Raw genomic sequence first — 19674 nt, 5'->3', positions numbered from 1 at the left:
CCACTTCACCACATTATCAACCAGATCATTGAGAAAGATGACAAACACCAGGGGACCCAGCACTGACCCCTGCGGAACACACAGTGGGATGGAAGCTGGACTCAAGTTTGGTGGAATGGACTTACAGGCTCCTGTACCTTTTGCCTGATGGGAGGGTGAGAAGTGAGAACGTCCGGGGTAGGTGGGGTTTTTGATCAGTTTAGTTCGAGGTTTAAGCTTCTGGGTGTCAGCCAAGGATTGAGACGTTTATGGAAAGGTCGAGGAAACTCCACAGCTGTGGAGCTGTGCGAGTGAGATTCAGGATATCTTAACCTGGTGTAGTAAACACTTCCTATTTACACCATCAGTGAAGCCCTTACAGTGACAGGCCAATAAAAGGAATCAGGCAGTTAACCGAAAACACACATATTATCAGAGGAAGAGGGAAGACATGTTGATGGAAATTTAGGTGCCGGGGCTTACTGAGTTTCCTGTGAGCAGCTGCGGCTATGGAGCTGGGGGCATGGCTGTCAACTTGAACGCTCGTCAGCTGCTGTGTGCTGGGCTGGGGGAGGGGGAAAGTGGAGAGATGTTTCCTCCCGATTCAGCGGGGACTGCAATTGCAAATGCGCAGACAGTGCTGAGGCAGCACGGCTCTTTCCGAACAGCCGTCATCCGCCGCACAAATGGGAAATCACGAGTGAGAAAAGTTCCTTTCCACGTCGGGGAGAGCGTCGCTGGAAATTTCAGATCATCTCCCAGACCTCAGCTGTCTTGTGAGGACATTCTGAATATCCACCAGAGGGTGGGGCTTACCCACGAGACGGAGGTTGAGGTCAGCTCAGGGAACCCACCCCTCAAGGGCAGCAGCATGGCAGCCCCTTTGGTTCAGGTTGATGAACACTCTCAGGCAGATGTTAAAGAGTCCTTGATGCTGTTGGCAAAAGGCCAGGGAAGTTCAATATTTATCATGGAACCAACTTGGCCAGCATCGATTACGAATCGCTATTGCGTTGCTATTTATGAGAATTTGCTTTGTGTGAGCTCGCAGCTGCATTTCGCAATGATGACCCGAGTTTCGAAGCAAAGAGAAGCAGCTCTGGGGTCATGACCAGCCCCCTTTCTTTCTCAATGGCCCAGGGATGTGACTCTGCACGAGTAGCGGGTAGATCCGGTGCTTAAAGTGAATGCCGACAGTTTGTGTTCAGTGTGGCTCGCCCTCCGGTTAGTCCCAAATACCCCGAAGAAACGGGGAATGTGTGGCCGTTAAAGGGTTATAGGCTTGTGTGGATGAGAGAGCTCGGTGCACTCTTGGCCAATAACTTCCACACACTCGCACGCTGCAAAGGAGCCGCTTGACATGGAAGGGTTGGTCCAGTGAAGAACATGTCGGCTCACAGCTAATCCACCGGAAAGAGTACCGCCCCGCGCCCAGGGTACCTACCCACGTCGCCTCAGGTACCACCAGGCACCGTCAATCCGACCGCCCTGGCAGCCCTGCTGCTTCCGCCGGTTACAGGAGATCAGGTTCTGCGGAGACAGGGTCGCTGTCACGTGGCCCATGGACTGGATGGTGATTCTGTCAGAGGCCACGGCTGGGGAGCAAGGACAGAAACCTCAGCTGGGTGCTGGACCTGGGCAGCCCTCACTGTGACAGCTCACTCAGAGCCATCCCTCCACAGCCTCAGTGAACCAAGCACTGCCCCCTCACCTCACCAAACGATGCGCACCATTCCCACTCACCGAACCGTACGCCCACCCCCCTCACCGAACTGTATGCCCACCCCCCTCACCGAACCGTACGCCCACCCCCCCACCGAACCGTACGCCCACCCCCCCACCGAACCGTACGCCCACCCCCCTCACCGAACCGTATGCCCACCCCCCCACCGAACCGTACGCCCACCCCCCTCACCGAACCGTATGCCCACCCCCCCACCGAACCGTACGCCCACGCCCCTCACCGAACCGTACGTGCTCCCCCTCACCGAACCGTACACGCTCCCCCTCACCGAATCGTACGCCCACCCCCCCACCGAACCGTACGCCCACCCCCCCACCGAACTGTACGCCCACCCCCCTCACTGAACCGTATGCCCACCCCCCCACCGAACCGTACGCCCACGCCCCTCACCGAACCGTACGTGCTCCCCCTCACCGAACCGTACACGCTCCCCCTCACCGAACCGTACGCCCATCCCCCTCACCTCACCGAACCGTACGCCCATCCCCCTCACCTCACCGAACCGTACACCCATCCCCCTCACCGAACCGTACACCCATCCCCCTCACCGAACCGTACACCCATCCCCCTCACCGAACCGTACACCCATCCCCCTCACCGAACCGTACACCCATCCCCCTCACCGAACCATACACCCATCCCCCTCACCGAACCGTACGCCCATCCCCCTCACCTCACCGAACCGTACATCCATCCCCCTCACCGAACCGAACCGTACATCCATCCCCCTCACCTCACCGAACCGTACATCCATCCCCCTCACCGAACCGAACCGTACATCCATCCCCCTCACCTCACCGAACCGTACATCCATCCCCCTCACCGAACCGAACCGTACATCCATCCCCCTCACCTCACCGAACCGTACACCCATCCCCCTCACCGAACCGTACATCCATCCCCCTCACCGAACCGTACACCCATCCCCCTCACCGAACCGTACACCCATCCCCCTCACCGAACCGTACACCCATCCCCCTCACCGAACCGTACACCCATCCCCCTCACCGAACCGTACACCCATCCCCCTCACCGAACCGTACATCCATCCCCCTCACCTCACCGAACCGTACACCCATCCCCCTCACTGAACCGTACACCCATCCCCCTCACCGAACCGTACACCCATCCCCCTCACCGAACCGTACACCCATCCCCCTCACTGAACCGTACACCCATCCCCCTCACCGAACCGTACACCCATCCCCCTCACCGAACCGTACACACACACCCCGTCACCAAACCACACCATACACACAGACTGGGTCACCATGACAACCCATGCAGAAAGGTCCTCTCTGTGGCAGCCCATGAATACTGTAACATGACCTATAGACCCACTGTCTTCACTCCAACAACCCCTGCACATTATTCTCATCCCCCCACCCCATAGACAGCAGGGACCTCCTCACTGACCTACCTCTGTAATACTCCCTGCACACCCACTCTCACGCTCAATATCCCCCACCTTCTACCGTGACACAATGACACAGCACACCATAGCGGAAAGCTACACCAAATCTATTACAGCCAAATGATGCAGCGAGCATCTTCCTCCATAATGTCGGTAGAACCCACAACTTCCACTGTGACAGCAATACGATCCGTGTACATCACTGCTGCATGTACTATAGAGGTCAGTGACAGAGCCACCGCACATCGCACTGTGACACCCCGACGTGCACCACGTCTCCCAGTGATGGTTTACCTGCTGTGGAAAAGGCCCACGATGCTGCACAGTTGCCTTGATCCATGGGCTGGTGGATCATTCCTGGCCATTTATCAGCGGCATTGAAATGCTTGGGCAGGACATCATTGCTGTCCATGTCCATCTGAAACAAAAATGGGAGACCACCCTGAGTAGGCACTTTGTCACCGATAGATCTGTCCTGCTCCAAATCAATCTGTTGATCCTTGCTTTGAACCATTCTGAAATCTGACGGTGGGGGATGAATTTATCCCTAAACACGTCTTTGGGCTCCTGTACCTCGATCCCTGATGGTAGAAATAAGAGAGCATGTCCCAGATGGTGAGAGTCATTAGTGTCAAGTCAAGTGTAGTTCATTGTCATTTATCTACATATACGTATGTAACAGATACGTATATTATACATATATAATGCATATAGAATTTAGACAATGTTTCCCCGAGCCAGGTGTAAAGCACAGTAGCACATTACACATGATAACTTATGAAGGCAAGGATAAAATCTACAGATGAATCACACACAAATAACAAACTAAAATGCATTAATATTAAAGACTGTAAGGTATGGAACAGATTAATCAGTGGCTAGAAACGCCTAGTGTGGACGCCTATCGTTTTTATGTGAAACTGGCGTTTTCAAAATTATCCGGTCTAGTGTGGACGTAGCCTTTGAATACGATGTGGCAGGGAGTTTAATAGCCTAATGCCCTGGAGGAAGAAACTGTTTCTCATCCTGACCGTTCTTGCCTTTATGTATGGGAGCCTCCTGCCTGTTGGTAGAAAGTCAAAGAGGATGTTGGATGGATGTGGGATCCTTAATAATACTTGGGGCCTTGCATACACAGTGCTCCTGATAAACGTCCCTGATGGATGGTAGGGAGACTCTTATGATTCTCTCAGCTGTTCTTAGAGTCTTTGTAGGGATTTCTGGCCCGATGCTCCACTGCTCCCACACCAGATGGAGATGCAACTTATCAGGATGCTCTCAATGGTGCTCCTGTAAAACACAGTTAAGATGGGGTGGATGGGAAGCCTTCCTTCCCTCAATCTCCTTAGGAAGTGGAGGTGCGGCTGTGTCTTCTTGTTCAGGGAGCTGATATTAAGGGACCAGGGTCGAAACACTTCAACAAAACATTCAGGGTTTGGATGCTGTGGGTCCTGTAGAATCTACATCTACCAGCAAGGTCGAATACTTTGACCAGTTCACAATACAGGATTTGTCTTTGTATGTTAATCCACTGGATTCAGTGTATCCTGGTGCAGTTCACTGCACCAGTCCCCTGCCCCATCCTCCTCACTGCCTCTTCAATGTCCTTCTTGCCTCCTTTACACAAGAAATTTCCATGTCCCCACAAACAATTCTGCATTCACTTCCAGCTCTGCCCACTCCAGAGGCGAGTGACTACCAATTCCCTCCTTGCCGATCAGCTGCTCACATTGTGAGACGCGGAGCTTCTCAACTGCTCTGCAGTGAGTCTGAATCCCTTAGGGCTCACAAATCCCTTTACACCTCTGATTTCTGAATTTGCTCCCTATTTAGAAAATACTGTATGCATTTATTCCTTCCACTAAAGATCATGACCAGACACTTCCCTGCACTGTATTCCATCTGCCACTTCGCCCATTCTCCTAATCTGTCTAGGTCTCTTCTTGCTCAACACTACTTGCCTCTCTGCCTACCCACAAACTTGGTCACAAAGCCATCAATTCAGATCATCAACACAACATGAAAAGTAGCAGGCCTGTACTGATCCTGTGTAACAAGGCCCCTCTCATTCCCATCCTTTTGCCAGTCAGCCAACCACCTGTCCTCCCTGCGCCAGGGGCTATTATCTTGACTAGCAGCCTCACGTGTGGCACCTTGTCAAAGGCTGAAAACCCATCCACTCATTCTCCTTTGTCTGTGTTGCCTGCCATTTCCTCAAAGAACACCAAAAGATTTGTCAGGCAAGATTTCCTTTTAGGGAAACCATGCAGACGTTGGCCTGGTTTGTCATGTGCCTCCAAGTACCCTGATGCTTCATCCTTAATAACGGCCTGCAACATCTTCCCTTCCTCCTTTCTTAAAGAGAGGAAGGACACTTGCGATTTTCCCGTCCTCGGGAACCATTCCAGAATCTAGTGATTGTTGAAAGATCACTAAGATCACCTCCACATTCTCTTCAGCCACCACCTGGTCCGTGTGGCCCACCTACCTTATGGCCACCAAGCACCACCTTCTTAGAGTACATCCTCCCTCAGGCACTTCTGAATTTCTGGCACGCAGCTGGTGTCTTCCACACTGAAGACTGATGCAAAATACCTATTCAATGGGTCCACCATTTCCTTGTCTCCCATTACTGTTGCTCTAGCATGATTTTAAACAGCCCAATGTTCACCACCCCCCCCCCCTCTTTCACTCTTCGGAAATAACTTGGAAACACTGTATATCAGAGAAAAAACTTTTGGTAACCTCTTATAGCATTGGCTAGATTTCCTTCACATTCCATCTTTTCTCTGATTATTGCTTTTTTAGTTGTCTTCTGTTGGTTTTAAATCCAACTTCATGTTACTTTTTTTGTCATATTGCATGCCCTCTCTTTTGCTTTTATGCTGATTTTGACTTCCCGTCCCGGTTGCCTCATCTCCCTGTTAGAATACTTTTTCAGGTCAGAACCCTGCCATCATGCCAATCCAAACCGCCGCGTGGGGCTTGCCCCGGGAAGCGTCCGTACACTCAGCTTGTTCATATTCAGCACGGTGCTGGAGGGCCGCCTGGTACCCAGCCGGTACCGGATTCCTTCGTCCAGAGTCATTCCCCAGAACTGGCTGTAATTCGAAGCTTCCCATCTGCTCAGAAAGAAATGACAGCGTCAGTGTGGAGCACTCTTCCCCTCCGAGAACCTCAGGTTAAAAGGCCAAAGCCAGCAGCTGCGGTGCCTGAGGGACGTGGTTTGCAGTCAGATCCACACTGAAGTACACGGCAACCAGCGTCAAACTACCGAGGGCATTAGCCACCCGTCCAGGCCAGACTCCTATGGAGCGGGCAGCAGAGATGTGGAGAAACTGACAATCAGGGTGACTGTGGGAACGAACACAAATTTTATCCCTTTATTTTCTGGGCTGTGGTCGGCAGCTATATTTTTTTTAAAGGAAAGGGCGACCTTTGATTTGATGAGCTTTATTTGTCACACGAACACTGAAACAATGTGAGATGTGTTGGTTACATCAAATCAAATCGGGGAGGACAGTGCTGGGCAGACCACAAGAGTCGTCACGCTTTTGGACACCGACATAGCAAGTCCACAGCTCACTGGCCATAACCCACAGGTCTTTGGGAGGACACCAGGACACCCATGCGGTCACAGGGAGAACATACAAACTCCGTACGGTCAGCAGGAGGAACTGAACTTGGGTCGCTGGTGTTGTAATAGCGTTGCTCCGACCACTGCGCTACCGTTTCCAAAAGCTAATTCACACCCCCCCACACACAAGTAACAGTCTCTAAGATTGGAGTGCGAGTATTAGAAAGAGCAGGCTTGGGCAAAGCCGGTCTTTCTTCGGCGGCTGAGGCACGAGGAGTGCAAGTGCTGGTGTCAGAGACACAAACTCAGCCACAAATAGAAGGAGCGTGGGCTCGAGTGGAGCAGCCAGTGATAGAGTGTGAAGGCTTTGGCTTAACAAGCAAAGGCACAGTTAAGAACAGGCGAGCTCTTTTAACACAGTGTAGTCAGGGTGGAACGCTCCTCCTGTCAGACGTGGGAGTTCGGGATACCTGACTACCTTCCTGATGACTATATCTGTGGGAAGTGCCTGACTGACCGGGCCAAGAAGTCGGATGTACAGAGGCTGAAGATAACATAGCCGTAACTTTTGAAGAGGTGGTCACACCCAGAGTACAGGCTTCAGAGAGTGGATGGCTGACTACCAGCAGAGGTAAGGGGATGAGGAGTTCATTCTCCTCAGCAACAAGTATACCCCTCTGGATACTGCTGGGGGGGTGGGGGGGGGAATGACCCATTGGGTCATGGCAGCAGCCAGGCTGGTGGCACTGTGGCCGGCTCTGAGGCACAATAGGGAAGGGTAAAGTCAGGCTGTGCAGTAGTTACAGGTGACTCGATAGTTCAGGGGACAGAGAGGAGATTCTGTGGCTGCAAAAGAGACACCAGGGATGGTGCACGGCCTCCCGGGTACAAGGGTCCATGATGTATCGGAGTGGCTGCAGGATATTCTCAAGGGGGAGGGGGAACAGCTGGAAGTCATGGTGCATATTGCAATGATATGGGCAGAAAGGGGGAAAAGGTCCTACACAGTGAGACTGAAGAGAAGGACCTCTTAGGTTGTAATCTCTGGATTACTCCCTGTGCCCGGGGCTTCTGCAGGTAGGAATGGGGTGGTCACACAGACAAATGAGTGGCTGCAGGGGATGTGGTTTCAAGTTATTGGATCATTGGAACCTTTTCTGGAGAAGGGGTGATCTGACAAGAGGGACAGGTTTCACCTGAACTGGAGGGGGACCAATAGCAATAGTTTTGCTGATGCTACTAGGAAGGGATTAAGCGGGATTTGCAGGGGGCTGGGAACCAGAGCCCCAGGGGAGTAAGGGAGGGATCAGACCAGAAGATAGATGTCAGGGAAAGTATTGAAAGGCAAAACCAAAATAATCAAAATTGATGGGTTAGATAGTTTTTCAATGTCTACATTTTAATGCTAGGAGTATTATAGGCTTAATAAACTTAGAGTGTGGATCTGTACATGCAGCTAAGATGTTGTAGCCATTACTGAAAACTTGGTTGAGAGAGGGATGGGAATGAGTGATTTTCAAAGATTTAGAAAAAATAGAGGGGAAGGTAAAAGGGGTGGGGGGGGGGGGGGAGGGTGGTGTTGCACTACTGATCAGGGACAATATCACAGCGTTAATTGGGAAAACCTTTTCTCAGACAAGTCCACAGAAGACACGTGGAGGGTGTTTACAGATCAATTGCACAGAGTACAGGAAAGGTACGGTCCTGTTAGAAGGAAGGACAGGAATGGAAAGATAAGAGATCCTTGGATGACCAGAGAGGTGATGAGTTTAGTCAAGAAGAAAAAGGAAGTGTATGTAAAGCCTTTGAAGTTAGGATGGAATGAATCACTTTGAGAATAAAGAAGCCAGAAAAGAAATTAGGAAAACCAGGACGGGCCATGAAAAGTCCTTGGCAAGTAGATTAAGCTGAATTCCAAGGCATTCTATACGTAGATCAAAAGTAAGAGGATAACTAGGAAGAGGCTGGGACCACTGAAGGATAAAGAGGGGAACATTTGCTTGGATGCAGAGAATGTGAGTGAGGTACTTAATGAAGCACTTTGCTTCAGTATTTACCAAGGAAAGGGATGTGGAGGACCAGGAGATCAGTGCTGAGTGTATAAATACATTCGGGCATTTAGAGCTCAAGGAGGAGCAGGTATGAGTATTAAGGTGGGTAAGTCCCCAGGGCCTGATAGAATTTACCCCAGGTTATTGAAGGAGGCAAGAGAAGAACCTACTGGGCCTTTGACTAGATAGAGTGGGCTTTCAAGAGACATTTGGATAGGCACATGGACGTAAGGGAGATCGAGGGATATGGACATGGTGTAGGTTGGACGGATTAAGGTTTGGGTGTTTTTGATTTGCTTTTTAGCTGTTTCAACAATTCACTGTGGGCTGAATGGACTGTTCCTGTGCTGTACGTTCTAACAGCTCGCGCCCGAGTGATGTGTGCAGTCTGGAAGAGCGACACCTACCCATAGTCTCCATGGTTGATGCTCTGGATCATTTCCTCATTGATGAGACAAGCATGTTGCTCACAGTCCCAGTGACCACCGCTGCAGGTGCTGAGGAAAGACACGTGAAAGACATCATCACACAACGTGAATCAGAGCCAGAGAGAGCTGAGCAATGCTGCCCTTAAAGCCAGCAACGTGGGGGAACACTGCTGAGCACAGGCCTGCTCCCATTGTTCCTTGGGAAAAGAACAAGACCAGGACAGGGATGTGTGACAAGGAGCCGTGATCTTTGTGCTGGTGATCATCCCTGAAGCCCCGTTTCTGGCATTCACAGGGAATGGCTCTGCTTTCGTCTTACCAGGGTGTTACACCTTGTTGGAAAACTCTGTAACATGCACCGTATTCTTACCAGTCTCTGCAATCCCATCACTAAAACATCATCTGTCTACCTCAAAAACAAAAAAAAAATGCAGATCCTGAAGATCTGAAACAAAAACAAAGTGTCTGAAACTCTCAATACTTTTAAGCAAAGGCCGGTTTTAAACAATAGCTCCAGATGAATGGTCTCTGTCCAGGATATCAAGTCCATTTCATTCTGCAGATTCTGCCTGACATGCTGAATTTGCTGCAGGGTCCAGCATCAGCAGCGTCCCCAGCAACACAGGGTCCTTGGAGAGCACGCCCAGGGTTCTCTCAATATCAACAAGGCACTCACAGGACATCTGCTTTTAATGGCTGAAGAGCTAAATCAGTGAAGTTATGCTGGAGCTGCATAAGACACTAGTATATCAGAGAGAAGTTCCTGCAAAGGGCTTAGGTCCCCACAGAACAGGAAGGAAGTGACTGCTTTGGAAAGAGTTTACAAGAATATCAACAGATCTGAAGAAACTTTAGGTACAACAATAAGATTAGACGTTGGCCTTTTGTTTCTGTGTTGAGATGATGTAGTGGGCATTCAATTAGGATCTATAAAGTCATGAGAGGCGTTGACGGTGAGAATTGAAAGATTCTATTTTCCCTCGGTAGTTGATAACTAGAAGGAGGTGGGCCGGTGGAAGGTTAAGAGAGCTGAAGAGAATGTTTTCACCCAGAGGATGGGGTTGGTTGGTTTGTTGCATTTGGACAGGTTAGGTGGGAATGTCTGCAGGAGCTCTCAGTGTGTTGGATCATCTGAAAGTTCTGACAGGAAATGGGCAGCCCAAGCACTGCTGTCTTCAGTCCAAGAGGCCCAGAGCCAGGGGCGACATTGCTGCCTCTAGACTCTGTAGGTTGAAAGTTCAAACCCCATTAGAGCCCGAAATTTGGTAGCTATCGGCATAAACAAATTGCTAGAGGAACTCAGCAGAAAGTCTGTGGAAGGGAGTAAACAGTCAATGTTTCAGGCTGAAATTCTTCATCTCTTCCCCCACCCCCTCCTCACCTATCACCTACCCGTTTGTACACCTCCCCCCCCCCCCCCACCTTCCAGTCCTGAAGAAAGGACTGAGGTTGAAATGTTGACCATTTATTCCCCCCCACAGACGCTGGCTGACCTGCCGAGTCCCTCCAGCATTTTCCGTAAGTTGCTCTGGATTTCCAGCACCTGCTGAGTCTTGTGTGCCTCAGTTCTAGACCAAGGGAAGCCCTTTGGTTTGCATCCCAAGAACTCAGGATATATGTTGCGGACCGGGCACAGGAGCACCAAATACAGTAGACAAGGTTGGAGGAAGAGCATACAAATGCTTGCCTCATTTGGAAGGGCTGTTTAGGTCCCTGGATGGTGGTGAGGGGTGAGCAATGCATCATCCGCCCATTGTCCTTCATCCCTTCTCAGCCCCTACTAGCCAGTATCTCACCCCTCTCCTCTTTATACTGGCTATCTTGCCTCTATACTCTGTTCCCTGTTGTAAGGTCCAAGACTTGTAACATCAATGTTTCCTTTTCTTCCCCAAAGATGCCACTTGATCCAAAGTTCCTCCAACTCCAAATATAGTCATTAGTTTTGGAATTATAATGGAGGTCAACAGGGCTGTGGGGAGAAGGCTCTCGGGATGGTTAGTGGTCTTACAACAACATGTTATATTGTTTGCTGTATCTTATCCATCTGTTCAACGGTTAACTTCACCGCAGTGTTGAATTTCTATTTTTACTGACCTCTCTTATTCTGTGGAAGAAGTATGAAGGTAATCCTTTTAAGGAAAAGTTAGTTTGGAATTCCAGCTGGTGCTCTGCATTCATAGTTATCGTGTTTTGGCTGAAGTTTTGCTCCTTGTTATGACCAACAGTCATGCAAGGTTACACTCGTTAATGGGGCATTACTGGCCTCCTCATTCCTCCTCGGCTACTCCCCACAGACTCATTTCATGTAGTTTGCAGAAATGTGGCCAGTTAATAAGTACTGAAGCTTTTCAAAATAAATCCTAAAAAGTTAATGATTCCTGGTTCTCCCTCACTCTCTAATGAGCTTCGTGAAAGTACAACCTGTTTTAATTAATTCCGATTCAAACCCGTTGCCCCTCCCTATTCAGGAGGTCGGTATTTTTCCCAGATCCATTCATTCACAACACCCCATCTTGGAGAAGCATCAAGAAAGAATAATGACTAAAACAAATAAGCCTGGTCCCTGACGCACTTAAAAATCACAAGTTTTTAATTCAATTACGAAATCATTTGTGGTTCTATTCATAGTCTCAGTGCATACCAAAGCATTGCATAAAGTCACCAGTCACTACAAATCAGCAGAACACTATTCAGCCTATTGTCTGTACTGACTATGTAGAACGATCCCTTTCCTCAATTCTATCATCTCGAGCACTGATCCAATTTCTTCCCGAGATTATTGACAGCTCCCACTTTTACCAGCCTTACGGGCAGTGAGTCCCTGCTTAGTATCACTTTCTGCAGAAGAACAGCTGTTCCTCACACCCTTCTTGTATCCCCTTTGAAGTCGTGTCCCAAAGGTTTTCATTTACATCGTTAAAACCTGTCACAATCTCGTACACCTTGGTCAGCTCTCTCCTTGGTCCCCTTTGCGCAAAGAACAACCTCAGCTTCTTCACCCCGATCCTGCAGCTGAAGTTAACCAGCCTTCCACCCTCCGCAGCACCTTCGCGCCTTTTCCAAGCTGGTGATCTCAAAGGTCCGGCTGGACCACCATTAAAGCTTTAGCTGCACTTTTCTGCCTCTGTTACTCACCTGCTAAATGGTGTGCGTCTCAAATAGCCTCCGACAACCAAGTCCAGCTCCTGGCCTTCACACGTGGCTGAGCTGCTAACTGGCAGGAAAAGGGGAAAAGATGGCTTACTGTTGCTCTGGGCAGATGGGGCTTGCCAGCTGTGGATGGCAGCTCATCGAGGAGAAGGAAATCTCTGACCTCAACTTCCACTGCCTTGCACCTATACCCACTCTTGGGGAAGGCTTTGGGAGTAAACCCTGAGGGAAGTCTGGAGCTGGAGTCCCTAAGGCAGTCCTACACGGACTGGCAACTCCTGTGATGCTGCTGGAGCCAAACTGTATTGGTCTCTGCCAATCTTTGGCTTCATCAGATGTGTGGAGAGAAGGAGCTTGCTACACGGGCAACGGCTTGCTTCTCCATATTGTGCTGCCCAGGCTTGCGTATCTAGACAGCTCGGACATAACATTCACAGACAACCATACCATATTATCAAAACCCAAGACCCTAATTTGCAAAGCCTGTAATTTCTCCACATGACCAGACTCCCCCCGAGGTGTTCCTGCACACTTTGGAACATTGCTGTTGCCCAGGTTACCTTTTTCTTTCCCTTTAACCAAACTGTCCTAAACTGCCTGGTGATTATCCTTTGGTTTTGCTGGATTGGCTTTCAATTGCTATTTTCTTGCAGTTTATGCTTGCTTAAGTTTGCTTGTAAATTTTTAAATCAGGTTTACAGTAACTTGTAGTACGACCTCTGTACTTTCCTTGTCAAAGCCTGAGAAGTCATGGTAGCATCAATCAAAACTGTCCTTGCTCTCTCACAAGCTGTTCTTATCAGACAAAACTCCCACCTACAGAATAAAGAGGGACCACAGTTTCCAAACTCTAGTTTGCTGTACTTTCCTCTTTACTTGCCTTGCTGGAACTGATTCATACCATGATGAACAGCTCATAAAATGGCTGTCTCACACCTCTTTCTGCAGAGCCTTCTGGGTAGCATCTCCAGACCCAACAATTTTACTCTCACCGCTGACCACAACCTCATTACCAGAAAATGTTGAAACTTTTACGCTGCACTCAGAGTCAAGTAATATTGAAGAATGCGGTGGTCTGAACTTTGACTCCCGAGAACACTGCAGTGTCCCACCCACCAGCCTGGAAAACTGCCATTTACCACAACAATAGCTTCTGTCCTTTAATTACAAAACCAGCAATGACATCACTGTTCCATAAATTTCTATTTTTTCCACAAGGCTTTTATGTTACCTGGTCAAACACTTTGTGAAAACTAACACAAAGAACATTGACCAGATTCTATTCATCAACCTTTTCTGGTAATTTGTCAAAAATCTTACTTGATTAGTTCAATAAAATCTTCCCTTTAAAATACATACTATCATATTAAATTAAATATTCCCAAGAAATACATTGCTGATTTTTCCTAACTGATTTTTCTAAAACTTTATCCACTACTTATGTTAAACTCACTGGTCTTCACTTATGACTTGAAAAAGGTTGCAATTCTTCAATCCAGATTCCAATCCTCTGACACTAACCCCAATCTAGGGAGGGTTGGAAGATTACATCAAGCCCTTGTATTGTTCCTTTTAGCAATCTACCTGTTCCCTGAAAGGGGCATCATGGGCAAATGGGCTGGTGAAGAAGGCATCTGGAACACTGGCCTTCATCAGTCAGGGCCCCGAGTACAGGAATTGGGACGTTACGTTGCTATTGTACAAGATGCTGGTGAGGCCACCCCAGGAATATTGTGTACCGTTTTGGTTACCCTTTTATAGGAAAGATGTCACTAAGCTGGAAAGAGTGCAAAGAAGATTTACGGGAATGTTGTCAGGACTCGAGGGCCCGAGTTGTAGGGAGAGGCAAAGTAGTCAAGGACTTTATTCCTTGGATCATAGGAGACTGAGGGGTGACCACACAGAGGTGTACAAAAATCATGAGAGGCATGATGGGGTGAATGCACATAGTCCCCCCCCCCCCAAAGGAAGAGCAATCCAACACTAGAGGAGAGAGGGGAAAGGTTTATAAGGGACCGAGGGGCAACTTCTTCACAGAGAGGGTGGTGCGTATCGGAACGAACTGCTAGGGGAAATAATTGAAGCAGCTACAATAACATTCAAAAGACACTTGAGAAGGTAGATGGATAGAAAAAGCTTGGAGCAGGCCTCCTAACCTGGAGTCCATGGATCCTCTGCTTAATGGATAAAAAAGGTTGGGAACTCCTGGTTCAGAGGTATATGAATCAAATGGGACTAACTTAGGTGGGCATCTTGATTGCATGGACAAAGTGGGCATGGGCTTCAGGGCCTGCTTCCGTGTTGTTTGACCTGATGACCATGTACCAGATGACTAATCCACTCTATGTAATGCAGCACTCGGTTCACCCTCTATCATTTCCACTGGCTCTACAGACCCATCTTCCACTGATATGAAGGCTGCTGCTTCTTGCTCGCAGAATCAGAGAATAGCTAGAGCACGGAAGGGGATTATTTGGCTCATTGACTCTATATCAACCCCGTGTAGGACTAATCCAGCTGGTCTTCCTTCAGTCCCATCTCCTCATTCCAGACTACATCACTTCCTACATAAAAACTTTTTGTCTCACTTCACTTTTGTAAACACTGAAACAAAGCACTCAGGGATCTTTGCCCTATATACTTTTGTCCTGTACCCTAATACCACAGGATCTAGCAGCAGAATTAGCCCACTTACTTATCGAGCCTCCACCATTTAATCACGGCTGACTCTTTTCCAGCTTCATTCTCCCACCTTCTCTTTGTAGCCTTTAACATCTTACCAATCAGTCTCTGCCTTAAATACACCTAATGATTTAGATTACACAGTCCTCTCTACTGACAAATTCTATAGATTTGCTAGCCTCCTAGCTGAAGAAATGTATCCTTTTTGCATTCCTGAAGGGACAGCCCTTTATTCTGAGGTTGAGTCCTCCTAATGTAAGCATTCTCTCCAAATCCAGGCCTCCTCCCATCCCGAATGTTTGAACGAGATCACCCCCTTGTCCTTCTGAACTCCACCACGTACAGGCCTGAAGACACCAACAGCTTCTCATATGTTAACTTTTCCAACTCTGGGATCATTCTTATGAATCACGTTGGAACCCCGTCGCTAAGGGGCCCAAAATTGTTCACAATATGCCAAGTGCAGCCTGAGCTCCTCAGTCATCTCCATATTTGAGATCTATATCCAGGTATGGGTCTCTCTTTTTTTATTACCCATTTGCTATTTACATGCTCGTAAAAGACTAAGGGAAATGAACTGTTCCTGCCTCTATTTATTTTTGCGCTCTTATGTTTTGCAACCAAAATAACTTGCCCGACGGACTTCCATGGCTTCCCTGAGGAAGTGACCATTCAATCAGAGAATGATAAACTTTGTTGAAATGCTGTATTACAAAACTTCAAAGGACTTTTGACATAGAGCAATCAAAGTTCTCAGCCAGTGTAAACTTTAGACTAGATTAGACGCTAGTAAAGGGCGAAGGTGGCAAAGATAGTCCTGCTGAAGAGTCTCGGCCCGAAACATCGACTGTTGTGTGTGTGTGAGCGCGCGCATGTTGACTGTTGTGAGTGTGTGTGAGCGTGCATGTTGACTGTTGTGTGTGTGAGTGTGTGCGTGCATGTTGACTGTTGTGAGTGTGTGTGAGCGTGCATGTTGACTGTTGTGTGTGTGAGTGTGTGCGTGCATGTTGACTGTTGTGAGTGTGTGTGAGCGTGCATGTTGACTGTTGTGTGTGTGCGTGTTGACTGTTGTGTGTGTGAGTGTGTGCGTGCATGTTGACTGTTGTGAGTGTGTGTGAGCGTGCATGTTGACTGTTGTGTGTGTGAGTGTGTGCGTGCATGTTGACTGTTGTGAGTGTGTGTGAGCGCGCATGTTGACTGTTGTGTGTGAGTGCACATATTGACAGGAGGTGGGGACAGGTTAGCTTACAAAGGAGAAGAGGTGATGTAGGGAGTGTAGTGCCATTTTGATAATAGCTGTTACTTCACTTGTCAAACTCAGCAGAGTCAACACCCTCAAAAGGTCAAGAAATGTGTGCAGAGGAACGGGACCCTCACTGGACAATTGGCAGAGAGAAATGGGCAGGTTGAGTTCTAGTTTACAGGAGAATCAATGGGAGAGTTTGCATGCCACACTTGTGGCTGTGTGGGTTTCCTGCCATGTCATAAAGAAACTCCCAGTAAATTGATCGAAGTGTGTAAGTGAGTAGCAGAGTCCAAGGAGGAATGATGGGGATTGGGAAAACTGTCTGGTACAGAGTCAACGTGGCTGAAAATGGCCATCTGTGTCCCGATCCCCCATCATCGGGAGCATCTGTTCCACTTTAAACGGCCCTGCTGGGACTCATCTGCTACAGAAACCCATCCACACTTGTCCGAGATTGGATTAGTGCCCTGCTTCACCCAAAGTGAGAAGTACGGAGGGACGTTTCCAGGTCCCGTTGCACCTCAGCGGCCCGGATTCAGAGCAAAGCTGTCACGCGTCGAGATCATCGCAAGCCAACTGCAGAATTGGTCAATGTAAGGGGAAGGTGGAAATGAGCACAGCAGATGGATTTCAGCAGTGCAGAACATACCAGGGGGTTTGGCTAACCTTGGCACTTCACCTGTCCAACCAATCAAAGCAGTGTTCATACAAAACCAACAGGTTGTTGAGCTGTACCAGCCAGACCAGAAAGAGATGAGGAAGAGAGATGTTGCAAACGCTGCACAGGGTTACAGCCTTCCCACTCTCACCACTGGGTCTCATTCCAGGTATTAGGCTCTGGAGACAGGTCCATCAAATCAGCTCTCCACTGTCCCCAAAACAGCACAGAATACCTTGCTGGCTGACTCACCATTACTGCTTCGGTAGGTAGGCCACACCTCAGAGTTAAAGGTACTGGGCCTTCAGCCCACTGAGTCTGTGCTGACCGACAACCTTCCATTATACTAATCCTACAATAACACATCTTATTCTTCCCCCCCCCCCCCCACCCCGAGGTCACCTACACACTAGGGGCACATCATGGCCACTAATTATCCTATCAGTCCTCATGGCCGTGGGAGGGACCGAGAGCATCCAGCGAAAATCTGCACGGTCACATGGAGAACGTGCAAACTCCACGCAGACAGAGCTGGGTGTCCGGTGCTGTGGGGGTTCAGCTCTAGCCACTGTGTTACCTGACACTGCCCAGCACCACTGTCTGCACACAGCGCTCATCACTGTCATCCTCAAGGCAACTACTTACAGCATTAACCATCACCATTCCAACAACTGGTTAATGCATTATTTTAAACCAGTCAAGGCATAACTTAAAATTATATAAATAACTGAACTACTCTAGACACTGGACTTCACAAAGATGTGAACAAATTCTTTTATTCCGTTCCTGGAACAGAAGATTGTCTCCAGGAAGAGGTCATTGAAATTCCATGGCTAAAATTCATCAATCACCCACATGTGCGTAAACAACCTGTGTACAAAATTGCACGGAATTTCCACCTTCCCGAGTAACACTTTAGAGTAGAGAACATTCCACTTTGTCACGCCTCCCGGAATTCCGGGGTTCAGCACTTGTGGAACTGGGATATTCCGAAGGAAGCCTGATGTGACATTGTCTGCTGCCCATCAGCATTGCTCAGGAGCGGGTCACAAGGTGACTGGACTTTGGAAGCATAGCAACGTTAGAAAATGCTCGACTACTCAATCAAAGTGTAACAACATTCTTTCCACGCGAGTCAGCCTTCTCCAGGCATCCCTCTCATTGTTAACTCTGGGAGATACAAGCCCTGCACCTGGCCTAGTTCTAACAGAGGCAGACACACCAGTGAAAGGGCTATTTAGCAACATGAAGGAGTTTAACAAGGTGATAACGTGCACGAGGAGTTTCAACTAGAGAAGCTGGGGTCCTCCTCTTGAGTAGGAAAGCCAAAAGGAGATTTTGTAGCTTTGAAATAATAACTGGGAACAGCAGTTCCAAAGGCAGGCAGATGAGCAGCCCGTGCAGACAGATTAAGGGCATTTGCCAATGAAACCCCCACAGAAAACTCAGAACTCCTTCACATGGAGGTGTTATGATTTGGGAAGAACCCCCTGAGTTGGCAGCACAAGTTCACCTAGGATACTAGGCAAAGGCAGAAGAGAAGAACTTGCTGGGCTATGGGAAGAGCAGAAGTGGGATGGCATGCCTCCCCTCTTTACACAGCATCAACTTCATTGGAGATGGTCCTACAGGCTAACCAACCACAGGCACCAAGCTCTAATCTATTCAGCTTATCAAGAACAGAGTGACAACACACAACACTCCCACTTCTCTGCTCTACCTCAAAAACTATCTGAAACTAATGACAGTTCCCTTAGGGCTGTGAAGGAGCAGACATTGGGAAATTGGTATGCTTTTGATTAAGGGTGAATGGGATTGAAAAATGTATCAGCCCGGTTGAATGGTGGAGCATTCTCAATGGTTTGAACAGCCCTATCCTGCTCCTATGCAATATGTTAGTCTTACGATAGCTGCAAATGGTAGCGCATTAGCATAGCAGTTAGCACAAGGCTTCACAGTACTCACTGTTAGACTGTGTTTTGATTCCTGCGGCAGTTTGTAAAGAGTTTGTATGTTCTCTGTCTCTGGGTGCTCTGGTTTCCTCCCACAGTCCAAACATCTTAGCAAACTGTGGGCATGCTATGTTGGTGCTAGAAGTGTGGTGACACTTGTGGGCTGCCCTGGACAGTTCTTGCTGATTTGATGCATTTCACTGCAGGTTTCGAAGTACACACGTGTGACAATCAAAGCCAATCTCTCACCTCATCTTAAATGGTGTTTCTCAGCAGAGGCTACAGCATATTTCACTTATCACTTTGAGGAAAAAGCACACTTAGCTTTAGGGAGGAGTAGGGAAGGCTGCACAGAGAAAATACTGTACATCGGTTTCAGGAAGTCTCAGACACCGGCACAGGACAGAGTTCAAACTCCAGTCTGTCCCAGGTTGGAGAGATGATTGCATTGGGAGCAGCACCAACAACATTATTAATTGACTGATGCATCACATTGCACAAGTGTGATTCACATCCTGCAACCTTAGCAATTCCCCGGCGATGTGATGAGCTGATAGGGCAAGTACTGTGCAGTGTGAACTATCAACCTTTGCCCTACATTACCACCAGCTCCGGGCCGGGAGGCGCACTGCCTTGAGCACCATGCTCAGTCACACATTGCTCAGGCATCCACCCCTGCTCCTGATCTTCCAGTCTGAAACAATACAGCCACGGAAATTTGGGACAGGGTGGTGATGCTGCTGCTCCCGGTTCATTGTGAAAAAATGTATCTGGGACTCTGCTTCACTTCAGG

The 19674-nt window shown here is 48.6% G+C and overlaps 1 protein-coding gene across 1 annotated transcript in view; it reads right to left on the bottom strand.

Annotated features, from left to right (window-relative positions):
• The window catches only part of tinagl1 (tubulointerstitial nephritis antigen-like 1), a 46619-nt gene that overhangs the window by 19197 nt on the left and 7748 nt on the right, over window positions 1-19674 (bottom strand). The window contains exons 4-7 of the mRNA XM_059954286.1: window positions 9173-9262; window positions 6145-6259; window positions 3432-3555; window positions 1424-1574 (exon numbers count right to left, since the gene is read on the bottom strand). Coding sequence (XP_059810269.1) covers window positions 1424-1574; window positions 3432-3555; window positions 6145-6259; window positions 9173-9262 — 480 coding nt within the window. The remainder of the gene's footprint in view (window positions 1-1423; window positions 1575-3431; window positions 3556-6144; window positions 6260-9172; window positions 9263-19674) is intronic.

Source organism: Hypanus sabinus, chromosome 30, assembly GCF_030144855.1.
Source record: "Hypanus sabinus isolate sHypSab1 chromosome 30, sHypSab1.hap1, whole genome shotgun sequence".
Taxonomy (NCBI): Eukaryota; Metazoa; Chordata; class Chondrichthyes; order Myliobatiformes; family Dasyatidae; genus Hypanus; species Hypanus sabinus.
The sequence above is the reverse complement of the archived record's forward strand: the minus strand, read 5'-3'. Positions and strand labels throughout refer to the sequence as shown.